Below are 17,088 nucleotides of genomic sequence, written 5' to 3' on the forward strand. Positions count from 1 at the left end.
AGGTGACGAAAGGAGTAGGAGATCAGTAGATCGTTCCCTTCTGCAGGTGACCGAGGAAGCAGGAGACCAGGAGGACGTACGACTTTCTATTTTATTTGCTGATTAGGGACATAATTATTTTGCCCGCATCAAGGAGGTAAGTTGTTCTCAATTGATCTTACATCTGTTATAAGATATAATGTGCAAGTTTGTGGCATCGACTAAGGCAGATATAGAAGATCTAATCATTTCTAGATGCCACCTTGTGGAGCACATAGAGAATATCAAGAGATCAATCCTCCATGAACACCAAGAACAGGAAGTGAAGCAAGATACTCAAGTAGTGACCAACCCGATTTGGTTCAATGATGATGACTAGGAGAAGAATGATTGGGAGTGCGAATCAAATCATGCTGAAGATTTAGAGGTGTTTGACTCTTCTCTTCTTATTGAACCTCAGCCAGAAGATGTTCTGAAAGAAATAGGGTATAATGGAAATATGTTTCCACTCAAGTTTGAGGATGACGGAGTTCAAGAGTCTATCGATTTGAGCTCATCGATAGTATTATCTTACACATATCCCCAAAATCCTTCCCTTTCATCAATAACAGTTTCAAAAGATTTTGGCTTCCGATAGCCCGCAAATATGTTCTCTTTCCATGTTTACCAGCTACTATGGAGTGTTTTTGAGGTGACAAGCTTAAACTGTCTACATCTAGCCAAGCTTGAGGGCACATGGAACAAAGACCCATTTGTGGTGTCATATGAAACTTATTTTGGGCGTCAGCCGCTTTTTTAGGAGTGCTTCTGAGGGTCAAGCTGAAGACTGAAAATCAGGCGCTGCTTGGGAGGCAACCCAAGGGGAGTATTTTCTTCCATATATTTTATTTTATTTGTTTATTTTTTGTTTTTCTTTAGTGTTATTTTAACTTACATTGGGGACAATGTAAGATCTTAAGTATGGGGGAGAGGACTTAGCCAGTCATTGAGAGGATGTAGCCGCTTTTAGAGAAAAAAAATGTTAGAGCTCATAGTTAGCGATGAATATGACTGTTGAAATTCACTAGCCTATGATGATGAAGTTTTTTAAAAAATTGTTTTTGTGAAAATTTTTCCTCTTGATTGGACATGAGAACCGTAAGTTGAATTGTGAATAATCTTAAGCACACATGTTAGACCAATGAAATGTAGTGAAGTAATTGATGATGTTTGTATATGTTGGACCATTGCATGGCAATAGGTGTTTGTTGATCTTGATAGTGTCTTTTGAGTTCTAATGATTTTTAGGACATTGCATGTACGATCTTGGGCGCATATGTTAAAACTTTTTAATGAAATTTTTTCAGAATAATAAATTTGGCTCCATCCGGGTTATGGACAAGGGATTGAAATCCTAGTCGCCTTGTTCATGACTAAGTATGCATATTGAATGGGGTTAAAATTTAGAAATATTTTAAAATAACAATTTCATTAGGGCTTGGAAAGTGATTGAAATTCTATTCACTGTTCCATAGCTAAGTTTGCGGATCCAATGGGATTGTAGTTCCATCCGGGCTATAGATGAGGGGATTGAAATTCTAATCCTATCTTAGTTATAGCTAAGTTTGCGGATAATTATTGGGGCTTAAGAAAAACCGGGTGCAAAATCCGGAAATGCATAACAAATATCAAAAAAGTCGTGTTTTTGTTTAGGGATTGTTGGGACAAAGGAGCTCTTGATAGTGATACTCACACTAAAGTGTCATACGTTGATGAACAGTCTTGAAACTATGTCTTTTGAAGTTGCATGTAGCTGGAATAACATGACACACACGCACATTCACGCTTGACTGATGGTGTATTATGGGAAATCGAGAGTAGTCGTAATTTTTTTTGTATGTGGGAACTTCTATGAGGATGTGATGTTCATGATTCATCTTTGCTTATGTTTTTGCGTTCACATTGTTTTTGAATGACTTGCTCGAGGGAGAGCAAAGGTTTAAGTATGGGGGAAGGTGACTAGCCAGCTACGTGGAGCACAGAAGCCGCACTACCAATCTGTAAGATTTAAATACTTTAAGTTATGTTCTACGTATAGGACACATGATTTATGTTATATGAATTTTAAGTTAAAATACTTAAGTTATGTATTGCGGTTACGTGAAGAATTTTGGGTAATTGCAGTATGCCTTTGAAACGTTATTTACGTGTAGGACGACAAGATGACCGCGAGGACGATAGGCAGGAGGAAAATAGAATTTAAAATGAAAAGAAACCACTTGAGATTATTATTTATATTGCATATGCAATATAAAATTTGAGATTTATTTTTTTAAAATTGCCTCTAAGCTTGATAGTTTTTTAGAATAATTTCTTTGGTAAATGCTTGGTCTAAGTTAGGTTGATTTCAGGATTAGTACGTAGAGTTCATTATGGATATAAATATTCAAGTCAGGATTTTGAGGATTTATGATGTATCATATGAGGACTATAAATTTTACTAAGTGGCGAAACAAATTTGGGAATCGAGTATGCTTAGGTTCGAACTTTAGATGCTAATTGTTTAGTAATGGTTGCCCTAGAAATATTTTCTTTATCTGCTGGGAAATCTTCTGCGTGCAGGAAAGATTCACATTAAAGGTATTGATACGTTTGCATTGCTAGATTTTGGAGCTACGCATTCATTTAACTCTCAGGCGTTTATTAGTCGGGTAGGCATTATAACCGAGGTATCTAGTACTGGTTATGATGTTACCGTACCTTTTGATGATGTTTTATTCACCACCAGCGTGCTCAGTGGGTTAGAGTTAGAACTATAGGGGAATGCACTGAAAGCTGATCTGGTTGTACTGCCAATAACATGATTTTTTTTTTCATTCTGGGTATGGACTGGTTGACAGTCAAAGGAGCTTTGATTGACTTCATTTGAGATAAATATCACTGAATTCTAAAAGTGGAAACCCAATTATCTTCTATGCAGCCCAGAGCAACAGTATTCCACACATCATCTCTTGTGTACGTGCGAGGAAGTTATTACATAAGGGTTGTCAAGGGTTTCTTGATAGCTTGGTTACGGTGGCAGAACCGTCTACTAGACTTGTTGCGGAGGTGGAAATTGTACGCAACTTTCCAGATGTCTTTTTGGATGATGTAGTTGGAATTCCACCAGTCCGAGAGGTCGAGTTAAATTTTGAGCTACTACCGGGTACTGTGTCTATCTCTAAGGCATCATATCATCTTGCTCCTACTGAGATGAAAGAGATAAAGGAACAGATTCAGGAGATGCTGTAAAAGGGCTTCATTCGTCCTAGTTTCTCATCATGGAGTGCAACAGTTCTATTCGTGAAGAAGAATGATGGAAGTATTTTTGGAGTCCCGAGTGTCAGAGGAGCTTCAAGCAATTGAAGGAGACTCTTAATTCCACGCTAGTCTTGGCGCTGCCATTGGAGCATGAGGAGTTGTCATTTATATAGACACGTTTAAGATGGGATTAGGCGTTGTTCCAATGCAGTGTGACAGAGTGATTGCCTATGCATCAAGACAGCTGAAGGTCCACGAGCAGAATTATCCGACGTATGATTTGGAGCTTGCAGCTGTAGTGTTCGCACTAAGATCTGGAGGCATTATCTATACGGTAAGAAGTGCAAGATTTTCACTGATCACAATAGCCTTAAATATTTCTTCACACAGAAAGAGCTGAATATGAGGTAGCGCAGATGATTGGAGCTAGTTAAAGATTATGATTGTGACATTAGCTACCATCTAGGTAAAGATAATGTGGTGGATGATGCCTTGAGTCGGAAGATTTCAGGGGTAGCCTATTTGTCAGTGCAACGACCTCTGCATACTGAGATACAGAGGTTTGATTTAGAGATTTATTTGAGTCGTCATGCACCGAGTTTATCAGCATTGACAGTACATCCGACTCTTCGAGATCGGATTAGATATGGGAAGACTACCTATGAGCAGTTACTGCGTATGAGACAGAACTATGAGGTTGATGAAACTTAAAATTTGTAATTATTTATATGTTAAAAAGTGTGTTTTAAAATTAAATTTTCATTAAAATTATGAAGTTGTATTATTTTAGTGTTATGTGTTTATATTTAAATATTTTACTAAAAATGTTGTATTTTATGCTTTGCGCAGGTTTGGTAAAAATAAAATTACTCAAGCTACAAAGGTCATATTGGAGTAATCTCAAATCCTGTAGAATCACAAAATAGGCATATTCAACTTTGTAGAAGACAAAAAATTCCAAAAACCTCATTAAGATTATCAAAATAATCAAACATCAAAATGGAGACAGATTTACTTTTATTATGACCAGCTTGTAGTAAAAATATCATAACTATTTCACCTTTTACCCAAAAGAGGTGAATTATATATCCAAACACATCTACACAAAATATCCTACGTGTTCTATGTTGAAAGGAAAGGCTGAATCGGTGGTTTAAGGCATCAAACATGCCAATTAAAGTTGAGTCATGATATTAAAATTCAAGGAGACAAGCACCCAACAACTTTACTATTCCACATTTAATGAGTCTTAGACTCTTGCTCTCATTTGGCCTATAAATAGATGTGTTGTATAATCTTTGAATTGTGCAAAAGTGTAGAGAAATTCCTCACTTGTAAAATAAATATTGTGTGTGTAAGAATAAGAGTTTGAGTGTGCATATTTTCCAAGTTTAAGTATGAAATTTCTTTTATCCTTACCTTTGAGTCTTATGTTCATGGCAAACTAAATCATTTTATGTCAAAGTGAAAAGGTTTCATTGTTGGTCAAGTAAGATTGTTTATATTTTGTATATTCTTTCCTTTTCTATTTTTATTTTTACTAATTGATCTTTATTTGTAGGTATAATTTGGATGATTTATTGTTATCTATTTACATCAAATACTTGGTACCTTGAATGTGGTTACCTTGATTTGTTGTCTAATATGATACAATAAATACTACAATAATTATATGCTATAAATATATGTATCAATTTATAATAAAGTCATATATATTATTTAGACAATAGCGTGGCTCTGCCGGTTGTTCTAAATAATATATTGTGATTTGATCTAACATTTACTTTTTCGCAACTAACATTTACTTTCTCGCATCTAACATTTACTTTTCCGCAACTAACATTTACTTTCTCGCATCTAACATTTACTTTCTCGCATCTAACATAAAACAAAAGTCACATATTTTATTTAGACGATAGCGTGGCTCTGTCGGTTGTTCTAAATGAAATATGGTGATTTGATCTAACATTTAATTTTATGTAAATTTATATTTATGCACTTATATTTGTATTATGGGTACCATATATTAATTATCGGTTAATCTGATAATAATATAGTGGGAACTATATTATATGATATATTTGTTTAAATATTTCATTGTTCTTTTATGTTTATATTTATGCATCTATATATATATTATGGGTACCATGTATTAAATATCGGTTAATCTGATATTAATATAGTGGAAACTATATTATATGATATATTTGTTTAAATATTTCATTGTTCTTTTATGTTTATTCTTATTTTAGTTTCTTTTATTTATTTTTATTAGGCAATCTTAAATAAACCAAAAATGAACCTTTGAAGCCTTGAAAATTTTATAATTTGTGTATTTGAATTTTTATAATAATATTTCCATCTATAATATATCATTGCTAAAATTAAACTTACAGCATCATCTCCGTGGATCGATCTCGTACTCACGAGTATATTACTTGCAGACAACCTACACTTGGATGAATTACAATTTAAGTTGTAGCAAGTTTTTGGCGCCGTTGCCGGGGAGGTATTACTTTAAGTTTAATTTTTGTTATTTATGTAAATAGTATGTAGTTTTTAATTGTATGATTGTTTGGAGTCGTAAACAAAGTGGTAGACTTGTTCGAGTATCTAAAAATATTTTAAACATGGAGGATAATTATAATAATCAAGATGATAATAATAATAAAAATAATCAAGAACATGAACAACCAAGAACACTTAGGCACCATATGAATTTAATAAGAACTAATACACCATCTTGTTTAGTTTTCCCTCCTGATGCGTCTAATTTCAATTTTAAACCTCAAATCATTCAAAATTTACCAAATTTTCATGGCCTAGATTCTGAAAATCCATATTTGCATTTAAGAGAATTTGAGGAGGTTTGCAACACTTATAATGATCAAAATTATAGCATGGATATTGTTCGATTAAAGCTTTTTCCTTTTTCTTTAAAAGATAAAGCTAAAACATGGTTGCGAAATTTGAGATCAAGTTCAATAAGATCATGGGAAGAAATGCAACAACAATTTCTAAAAAAATTTATTCCTTCCTATAGAACAAACTCTTTTAAAAGACAAATTACAACTTTTTCTCAAAAACAAGGGGAAACATTTTATCAATGTTGGGATAGATATAAAGAGTTACTTAATACATGCCCACATCATGGTTTTGAAATATGGAGGATAGTTTCTCACTTTTATGAATGTTTAATACCTAAAGATAGGCAAATGATAAAATTCATGTTTAATGGAACTTTTGAAGATAAAAACCCAAATGAATCTATGGAATATTTGGAATCATTAGCAGAAAATGCTCAAAATTGGGATAATATAGGCTCAATTGAACCACCAAGTAAAACCAATAATTCAACAAATGGGGTTGGTATTTATCATCTTAAAGATGATGTAGATATTCAAGCTAAACTTGCATCTTTAGCAAGAAAAATTGAGTCATTAGAAATGAAAAAGAGTGATCAATTAAAAAGTTTTCAAGAAATTTTTTGTCATATATGTGATACACATGATCATCTTACAAAAAATTGTCCTACTTTGCCTTCATTTAAATAATGTCTCCATGAACAAGCCAATTATGTTAACAATTTTAAAAAACCAACATTAGATCCTTTTTCACAAACATATAATCCTGGTTAGAGAAATCATCCTAATTTTAGTTGGAGGAACGATAATAATGCACAACCTTCACAACAACCTTTTCAAAATAATCAAAATCATCAAGGTTATGCTCCTTATATTCCACCTCCAAGAAAACATTTTGAAGATGAAATTCATGCATACATTCAAAATCAAGAGTCTATCAATATTCAAAACATTTAATCTATGAATGATTTGAAAGAAACTGTTGCAAAATTTGCATCTGCACTTAATATTCATGAAAAAAGAAAATTTCCATCTAACCACAACCTAATCCTAAAAATCAAAATCAAGATAAATTTGATCAAGTAAAAGCTGTTATTACTCTTAGAAGTGGTAAAATAGTTAATGATCCATATAGTGATGAAAACAAAGATCATTTAAACTCGAAGAGTAAGGATGAAAATCTTGATACTTTTGATAAAGATGATACTTTGAGTCCTAAGATTAAGAAAGTTGATGATAAATTATCTAAAGTAATATGTGAGTCAAATAAACCTGTTCCTTTTCCTCATACATTAGTAAACAATAAAAAAAAATGATTTTGATATTTATGAAGTTTGTAAACAAGTAAAAATAAATATTCCATTATTAGATGCTATTAAACAAGTACCTTCTTATGCAAAGTTTTTAAAAGATTTATGTACTGTGAAAAGACAATTGCATATAAAGAAGAAAGCATTCTTAACTGAACAAGTAAGTTCTATTATTAAAAATAATTCTACTTTGAAATATAAAGGTCCTGGTTGTCCAACAATTTCATGTATTATTGAAAAAAATAAAAATAAAAAAAGCTTTGTTAGATTTGGGAGCGAGTGCGAATTTACTTCCTTATTCAGTTTATGAAAAACTTAAGTTGGGAGATTTAAAACCTACATCTGTTACAATTCTACTAGCCGATAGGTCAATCAAAACACCTAAAGGTATCGTAGAAGATGTGTTAGTTCAAGTCGATAAATTCATATATCCTGTGGATTTTATTGTCTTGGATACACAACCAATAGAAGTGCATAATGAAATTCCAGTAATATTAGGACGTCCATTTCTAGCAACTTCAAATGCTTTAATTAATTGTCGAAATGGAATAATGAAATTGTCTTTTGGAAATATGACTTTAGAACTTAATGTGTTCAATTTATGTAAACAACCAAGTATTAATGAAGATGAAGATGATAATGCAATACAAACAATCGTGGAAGAAAATATACACCAAGAAAACATAAATCAACAATCTGAAGTTTGTTTAGTGGAAAGTGTTTTTAAATCAAAGTTATTTGAAGAAATTAATGAACTTGAAGAAGTAAAAGAAGATGATCATCCAAAACTTGAATTAAAACATTTACCAATAGAACTAAAATATGTTTTTCTTGGTGAAAATCAAACATATCCTATTGTAATATCTTCTACCATCTTACCAAAACAAGAAGAAAATTTAATAATATTACTTAAAATGCATAAAAATGCAATTGGATGGACTTTGCAAGATATAAAAGGTATAAATCCTTTAATCTGTACACATAGAATTCACTTGGAAGAAAATGCTAAAACATATCAACAACCACAAAGAAGATTAAATCCAAACATGAAAGAAGTTGTTAAAAATAAAGTTTTAAAACTATTAGATGCCAGAATTATTTATCCAATCTCGGATAGTAAATGGGTAAGTTCAACACAAGTAGTACCAAAAAAATCAGGCATCACTGTTATAAAAAATGAAAAGGGAGAACTATTACAAGCAAGGATTCCATCTAGTTGGCGTATGTGCATTGATTATAGAAAATTAAATGATGCAACTAGAAAAGATCACTTTCCGTTACCATTTTTAGATCAAATTTTAGAGAAAGTGGCAGGTAATCCTTATTATTGTTTTCTTGATGGGTATTCGAGGTATTATCAAATACCAATATCATTAGAAGATCAAGAAAAAACTATATTCACTTGTCCTTTTGGAACTTTTGCATTTAAAAGAATGTCATTTGGTTTATGTAATGCTCCGGCTACTTTTCAAAGATGCATGCTAAGTATTTTTAGTGACATGATTAAAGAATTTGTGGAAGTTTTTATGGATGATATAAATGTTTTTGGAAACTCATTTGAAAACAGTCTTAAAAATTTGGAAGAAGTTTTAAAAAGATGTGAAGAAAAAAATCTTGTTTTAAATTGGGAAAAATGACACTACATGGTTAAATCCGAAATTGTGTTAGGGCATATCATATCTGAAAAAGGAATTGAAGTTGATAAAGCTAAGGTTGATGTTATTGCTAATTTATCATCACCAAACACGATCAAAGAAATTCGATCATTTTTGGGTCATGCAGGATTTTATAGAAGATTTATAAAATTTTTTAGCATAATATCGAAACCAATTTCAAATCTTTTAACAAAATAAACACAATTTGAATGAACTCAAGAATGTGAAACTTCTTTTAAAAAGATAATTAATCTTTTAACTACATCACCTATTTTACAACCTCCTGATTGGTCTTTACCATTTGAATTAATGTGTGATGCAAGTGACTATGCTGCAGGAGCCGTGTTAGGAAAAAAAAGAAAGAAAGGTAAACCTCATGTGATCTCCTATGCTAGTAGAACCTTAAATAGTGCTCAAATCAATTATTCAACAACTGAAAAAGAATTACTTTCAGTAGTGTGTGCATTAGATAAATTTCGATCATATTTAATTGGTTCTACTACTATTGTTTATACTGATCATTCTGCCATAAAATATTTATCAAATAAACAAGATGCTAAGCCAAGATTAATAAGATGGATTTTGTTGTTACAAGAATTTGATCTTGTAATAAAAGATAAAAAAGGAAAAGAAAATGTAGTAGCCGATCATTTGTCAAGAATAATTTTTGAATCGTCTCAAAATGAAATACCAATTAATGAAAATTTTCCGGATGATCAACTATTCTATGCTACTACTATGCCTTGGTTTGCTAATATTGTAAATTTTCTTGTGACAAATAAAATGCCTTCTCATTGGAGTTCACAAGATAAAAATAAATTCTTGAAAGATGTCAAAAAATTTTATTGGGATGATCCTTATTTGTCTAAGTATTGTCCTGATCAAATTTTTCGACTTTGCATACCCGACAATGAGGTAAGTAGTGTCATTAAATTTTGTCATTCTGAGGCATGTGGAGGTCATTTTTCGTCAAAGAAAACAACTGCAAAATCTTTCAATGTGGATTTTATTGACCTTCTTTATTCAAAGATACGCATTCATTTTGCAAATATTGTGAAAATTGTCAGAAAATGGGTTTAATTTCAAAACGAAACATGATGCCTTTAAATCCAATCATGATTATTGAAATATTTGACAGTTGGGGAATAGATTTTATGGGTCCATTCTCATTATCTTTTGGATTTACTTATATTTTAGTGGCTGTCGATTATGTTTCAAAATGGATTAAATCAATTGCATGTAGAACTAATGATCATAAAGTTGTGATAAAATTTTTGAAAGAAAATATTTTTAGTCGATTTGGAATACCTCGAGCTATAATCAGTAATGAGGGAAGTCATTTCATAAATAAATCATTTTCTTTGTTGTTAAGAAAATATGGTATTACACATAAAGTTTCTACTTCATATCACCCTCAAACGAATGGTCAGGTTGAACTTGCAAATAAAGAAATAAAACAAATTTTGGAAAAAACTGTCAATCCAAATCGAAAAGATTGGTCTTTAAGATTAAGTGATGCATTATGGGCATATAGAACTGCATTCAAAACATCATTAGGGATGTCATCATATAGATTAGTTTTTGAAAAGCATTGTCATCTACCTGTTGAAATTGAACATAAAGCTTATTGGGCAATTAAAGTATTTAATACTAATTTAGATGATGCATCTAAATTAAGAAAATTGCAACTAAATGAACTAGAAGAATTAAGAAATGATTCATATGAAAATGCAAAAATTTATAAAGATAAAACAAAAGCCTTTCATGATAAAAATATTATGAGAAAATCGTTTGAAATTGGACAAAAAGTTTTACTTTATAATTCTCGCTTGCATTTGTTTCCAGGAAAACATAGATCATGATGGACAGGTCCATATGTTGTAAAATATGTTTATCCTCATGGTGTTGTTGATGTTGAAAATCTTAAAAATAATAATGTTTTTAAAGTTAATGGACAAAGACTTAAACCATTTTTAGAAAATGAAATTCTTAATGATGAGTTTATGCCTTTATATGATCCAAATTAATTGTTACTTATATTTTCATTTTATTTTTGCAGAATTGAGTTCACTTCCCGGTTAAGTGGCGGATAACGGTACTCCGTGACTTCTTTTAGTCGGTTTTCTTTCAATTTCCCAAAATAATTGAAAAAAAAAATTTCTTTATTTTCAAAATGGATGAAGCTATCAAAGAACATGGTAAATAGTTTCCATCTGTTTCTAAAAAAGTTCTAAGAATGATTTATGAAGGCAGATGTGAAAGATTGAGAATTCTTATGCAAAAAGGAATTTCGGAGGATATTCGTCTTATAATTGAAGCCAAAGTTCGATTGGGTGGTGAAGTTCCAAAATTTTTACTTGTTCGAAATATGTCTGGACTAGGAAAAAGCACCTATGCGAAGAAAATGAGGGCCAAGAGGTTAGATGTTTGTCATAAATGTGCCAGATGGACTTGTGATAGACGATGCAGATCTTTGGGATATGTTTCCACAAATAGAGAAGATAAAATTGATTTCATTAAGAATGGGCTGAGTAAAGAGTCATTAGATGATATCTCATTGACTCCTGAGACGCATTCTAGTGGAGATGTTCAAGGTCAACTTCTCCGTTTATGAAAACTATTCCAAGCACAGCGTCATGGTAATGGTCTTGGGAATCTGACTAAAAAAAAATCCTATTTGCCAATTTATAAGAAAATTAGATGGTAAGCCAACCCTCGACTCATAAATATTGAAGGAACACTGTGAGCCACAATCACTGTATATACGCATGCATGTCATTATTATATATTATTATTTTTATTGTTTTCATTATTATGTTCACACCTGTATTCCTATTTCTGTCGTATTCCTTGTTTTCCTTATAAAATCACTCAACTATCTCTATATTTTTGCAGAAAAGAAAATAAAAAAAAACATGGCAGGATCTGCTTCAAAAAAATTGAAAAATATTTTTGTATTTTGTTGTTCTAATACTGGAAAGAACGAAATATTTGTTGAAGCAGCAATTAATCTTGGAAAAAAGTTAGCAGAGAGAAAAATTCACATGGTATACGGAGGAGGCAATATTGGGTTAACGGGATCTATTTCAACAGCAGCTCATCTTGGAGTTAGTCAGGTTTTGGGTATTATTCCTATAGCTTTAGCTGAAGTAAATATTACAGGTGTTACGGTTGGGGAAGAATTGAAAGTTTCATCAATGTACGAGAGAATAACTAAAATGATAGAAAATTCTGATGCTTTTATTGCCTTACCTGGAAGCTTTGGTACTTTAGAAAAAAATTTTCATGTTGTTTCTTGGGCACAACTTAATATCCATGATAAACCTGTTGGCTTGTTGAATATCAATAACTATTATGATGGTTTGTTGACTTTTCTTGATGTAGCTGTGGAACAAAATTTCATTTCAGAAAATTCACGAAGGATGCTCATCTCTGCTTCGAATGAAGACCAATTAATTGATGATCTCCAATATTTTTTTCATCAACCTGATTCGGCTATAACAAAGATTAATTGGTCTTAACCAACCAGTAAGAAAAGGAAACTGGATCATTGATTGAACATGTCACGAAATAGTTTTTGTTTGTTCCTCATCTTCAATATATTCCAGGTGATATCTCTTTCATCATGTACTCTTTATTTTTCTTAAAAAATTAAAAACAATGTCATATTCAGGTTTGGGAGAGGGTTTATCTTTTAAAAATAAAAAAATTTAAAATTTTAAAAATAAAAAAATATTTCTATAATAATATATATTTTTCCTTTTTCAATGGCAGAGTAAGGAGTCAAAAACTCCTGACACGCATTAGTTTTTATTTATCATATTATCACAATAGATTAGATTTTAATATTTCGTATATATTTAAATTGCAAACTACTAAGAAAATGAAGTCTTTTTGTATATATTTTTGTTTACACTTCTTTTTATCAATTTAATAGAAAATATATAATTGATGGGATATAAGTTATAAATAATATATAATTGTGTGTTTTCAAATAACATATTTTTTAAAACTTTTATGATTATATAGTTAAAGTGATATTGATTGAATGAATAATAACATATATAATTGAAGGAATTAAATTGTAAAAGTGCAATCTATACTCACATAAATTTTGTGAGTGAGAGGTGAGAATTGAGAAAACAACTTATAAGCTTTTATTGATTATTAAGAAATGGTTGATTACTAGATTAATCCCATTTTGAAAAAAAAAAATTGTGCATATAAAATTGGCTGCAAAGTTGTTTGAAGTTTGATTGTAATGATGTAGAGTATTAATATTACTACTATACTTCTCATGGTAAATTCTTAATAGATTTACCTCTTAAATAAATAAATAAACTTTGAAAAAAAAGAAAAAAATGTTACATATTCAAAGTTTATTGTAGGTATTTGGTTTTATAAAAACAACTTCGCAGCCAAGTGCAAAAAAAAAAAATAGAAAAAATAGAAAAAATAGAAAAAACTAAAAAACAAAATGAGTTTATTCTTTGTAAATTATCCTATCTTATTTTCAATATTAGTTTATTTGATTGTCTGCTTTAAATATTAGCCATTTTCAATGAGTGTATAATTTTCTTCCAACTCCATGAGTGAAAAACAGCTATATATGAAATATCATAACCCGAGAGAATATGGAGTTGAGACTTTTACATTAAAATTCCCGATGATATACAGTTTATGAAAATGATTTCTATTATCATTTTAATTATATTATTCTCAAAATTTTTAGAAAATATTTATATAAAAAATTATATATATTTAATATTTTGATATTGTGTGAAATATATATGTATACCCCATCCAATTATATATTAATATATTAGTTGATAATAAGATTTATAAATAAACATATGATCTCCTCACAAGTGTGTTTTAAAATTTCAAATTTTGCAAATTTGAATATATATATTAAGGAATAAAAATCTAACTTGTGATTTTATGATATTTTATGATATTTTATTACTAAGGGACTAGTAATAAGCCGGTTTGGGGGTGTGATAAAACTTAAAATTTGTAATTATTTATATGTTTAAAAGTGTGTTTTAAAATTAAAGTTTCATTAAAATTATGAAGTTGTATTATTTTAGTGTTATGTGTTTATATTTAAATATTTTACTAAAAATGTTGTATTTTATGTTTTGCGCAGGTTTGGTAAAAATAAAATTATTCAAGCTACAAAGGTCATATTGGAGTAATGTTAAATCCTGTAGAATCACAAAAGAGGCATCTTCAATTTTGTTGAAGACAAGAAATTCCAAAAACCTCATTAAGATGATCAAAATAATCAAACATCAAAATGGAGACAGATTTACTTTTACTATGACCAGCGTGTAGTAAAAATATCATAACTATTTCACATTTTACCCAAAAGAGGTGAATTATATGTCCAAACACATCTACACAAAATATCTTACGTGTTCTGTGTTGAAAGGAAAGGCTGAATCGGTGGTCTAAGGCATCAAACATGCCAATTAAACTTGGGTCATGATATTAACATTCAAGGAGACAAGCACCCACCAACTTTACTATTCCACATTTAATGAGTCTTGGACTCTTGCTCTCATTTGGCCTATAAATAGATGTGTTGTATAAGCTTTGAAGTTTGCATAGTGTAGAGAAATTCCTCACTTGTAAAATAAATATTGTGTGTGTAAGAATAAGAGTTTGAGTGTGCATATTTCTCCAAGTTTAAGTATGAAATTTCTTTTATCCTTACTCTTGAGTCTTATGTTCATGACAAGCTAAATTATTTTATGTCAAGGTGAAAAGGTTTCATTGTTGGTCAAGTAAAATTGTTTATATTTTGTATATTCTTTCCTTTTCTATTTTTATTTTTACTAATTGATCTTTATTTGTAGGTATAATTTGGATGATTTATTGTTATCTATTTACATCAAATACTTGGTACCTTGAATGTGGTTACCTTGATTTGTTGTCTAATATGATACAATAAATACTACAATAATTATATATTATAAATATATGTGACGCCTAGAATCCAATCTACTAAATCGCATGAATTAATTTAATAAATATTGGGATTATTATTTTTAAGTTTAATTAATTTAAATTCTTTATGTGAATTATATTCAGAACAACCCTTTTTGTTAGACGATTTGGAGGCTATAATCAAGTGGCCTGGGTGTAGCGGTTCACCTAGTGTCAGCATAATCCTTGTAGTCGCACCAAAGTCTAGAGGATGGAGATACGTGACACCACCTCGATCGGGAGAGTCGGTGGTTTGTTTACGTGATCTCATCCTTGGGATCCCAAAAGCAGAGAAACAATTCCTTGAGTATCAGAGTTGGTATCCCTATTTTAAAGACATGCATTTCATTCATATTTATATTGAATATGTTGTATTGAAATCATCTTGTTGTTATTTTACTTGTTCTTGCATGTTATGTTGCTTTTACTGGGAATATCATTCTCACCGGAGTTATTCGGCTGTTGCTTTGTTTTGTATGTGTACTTGGAAACAGGTGGGGCAGGATCGAGTCAGCGAAGACCTGGTTAGCATCAAGAGTGAGAGATAGAAGTGGGACTCGGTTTAGAAGTCGAACCAGCATGTCAATCTAGTTTATGTTGGATCATGTTTAGAATTCGAACTTATTGTTATCTGTGGTATCGTTTATGCGAGTATTGAGGTATGTATGTTGTCGTTGCATGTATTATGAACCTTGTTATGCTTTGAATGTATTGGACTTGAGCTTTGGCAAGATTTTCTGCTGTATTTTTAGTCCTGTGTTGTCACCGCTCGATCGGTAGAGTTTGACCGATCGAGCGATGTGTTGGAAAACTGGCGTTCAGATCAATCGCGATTGATACCCGGTGCAGCGGAAGTTTAAAAATTTTATTATGGAACAATTCCATAGTGTGGGTATCAGCCGTTTAACGATTAAATTATAAGTGTGTGTAAAATTAAATAACAATTATTAAATTTTACCTTCAATCTCGAAGCGAGATTATTGGACTCCAACAGATTTCTCTGCTCTTGTTGTATCTCCCAGGAACTGATGAACTCCTTCAATCAGGTCCACGAATGGAGGTTTAATCCCTCTGATAGATTGCACTAGAAAATCTATCAGAAGTTTTCTACGAAGAGAATAAACGAATTTGATTCGCTATTCCAGACTGCAATTCAAAATCACAGACCGGATTTTCTCACGCAGAGAAGGGAGGGGGCGGCCGAATTCCTTTTAGAGAGAGCTAGGGTTTTCGATTTTCTGTCTCTCAAATTATGACCAGCTGTATGTAATTTCTGTACTGCAATAACTTATTTATAATGCAGGCCACTAACACCTTAGGGCCCATTAGTCATAAGTTGAGGCCCGACAAGCAAAGCCCGCATGTTCAGAAATTAATATAAAATTCATCGTGACTCCGATTGATGAACCGATTTCACCAATGTGCACAGAAACCATTTCTGCACATTTTAAAGTCAAGATAAATTTTCTTGAATCCGAATTCAGTGGTTTCCAAAAATGTACATCCCTATGTCATTTTAGGAAATCCTACTCCCTTACTCTTATTTAAGAAGTCCAACTTCTTTATTCATTAAATTTAACTCTTTAAATTTAACTATCTCAACGGGGATTAAAACTCCATTACACTGTGTGACCCTCAATGGTTCAGGGATACAGCTAGCCGTGGGCTCACAACTCCTTGTGACTCGGAACAACGATTTCCGACTTGCCCAACGAATCATGGTAAAGCGCCTAGCAACATCGCCCCATGATTCCCTAGGTATCACTGATAGTGCCTACAAGAACCAGTAGATTTTGGTTAGCGTACAGTACGGTCCCTTCATCCAAATATCCCGATCGAATCAACAACCATTGGTATATCGAGAGTCGCTCAAGATTCGATAACTATGCAACACATCTTGAAGATCAAATTAGTGACATCGCATGTGCTACTAAGAAACCATTTCTTAAATCACATCAAGTACTCTGGCCAGAGATTCGTCACACTAATATCTCCTCAGATCGCATAGGA

At 31.4% G+C, this 17,088-nt stretch overlaps 1 protein-coding gene and 1 non-coding gene across 2 annotated transcripts; one reads left to right on the forward strand and one right to left on the reverse strand.

Annotated features, from left to right (window-relative positions):
* The first annotated feature begins 1,963 nt into the window (after window positions 1-1,963).
* Window positions 1,964-3,249, forward strand: LOC140861770 (uncharacterized). The gene is made up of 3 exons (XM_073264783.1): window positions 1,964-1,973; window positions 2,581-2,754; window positions 2,939-3,249. The coding sequence occupies exons 1-3, from the start codon at window positions 1,964-1,966 to the stop codon at window positions 3,247-3,249; spliced, it is 495 nt and encodes a 164-aa protein (XP_073120884.1).
* Window positions 3,250-6,304: 3,055 nt separating this feature from the next.
* LOC140870039 (small nucleolar RNA R71) lies at window positions 6,305-6,415 on the reverse strand. The gene has a single exon (XR_012147023.1). It is a non-coding gene; the product is annotated as a small nucleolar RNA R71 (small nucleolar RNA).
* Window positions 6,416-17,088: the final 10,673 nt, after the last annotated feature.

This window comes from Henckelia pumila, chromosome 4, assembly GCF_033568475.1.
Source record: "Henckelia pumila isolate YLH828 chromosome 4, ASM3356847v2, whole genome shotgun sequence".
In the NCBI taxonomy this organism is placed as follows: domain Eukaryota; kingdom Viridiplantae; phylum Streptophyta; class Magnoliopsida; order Lamiales; family Gesneriaceae; genus Henckelia; species Henckelia pumila.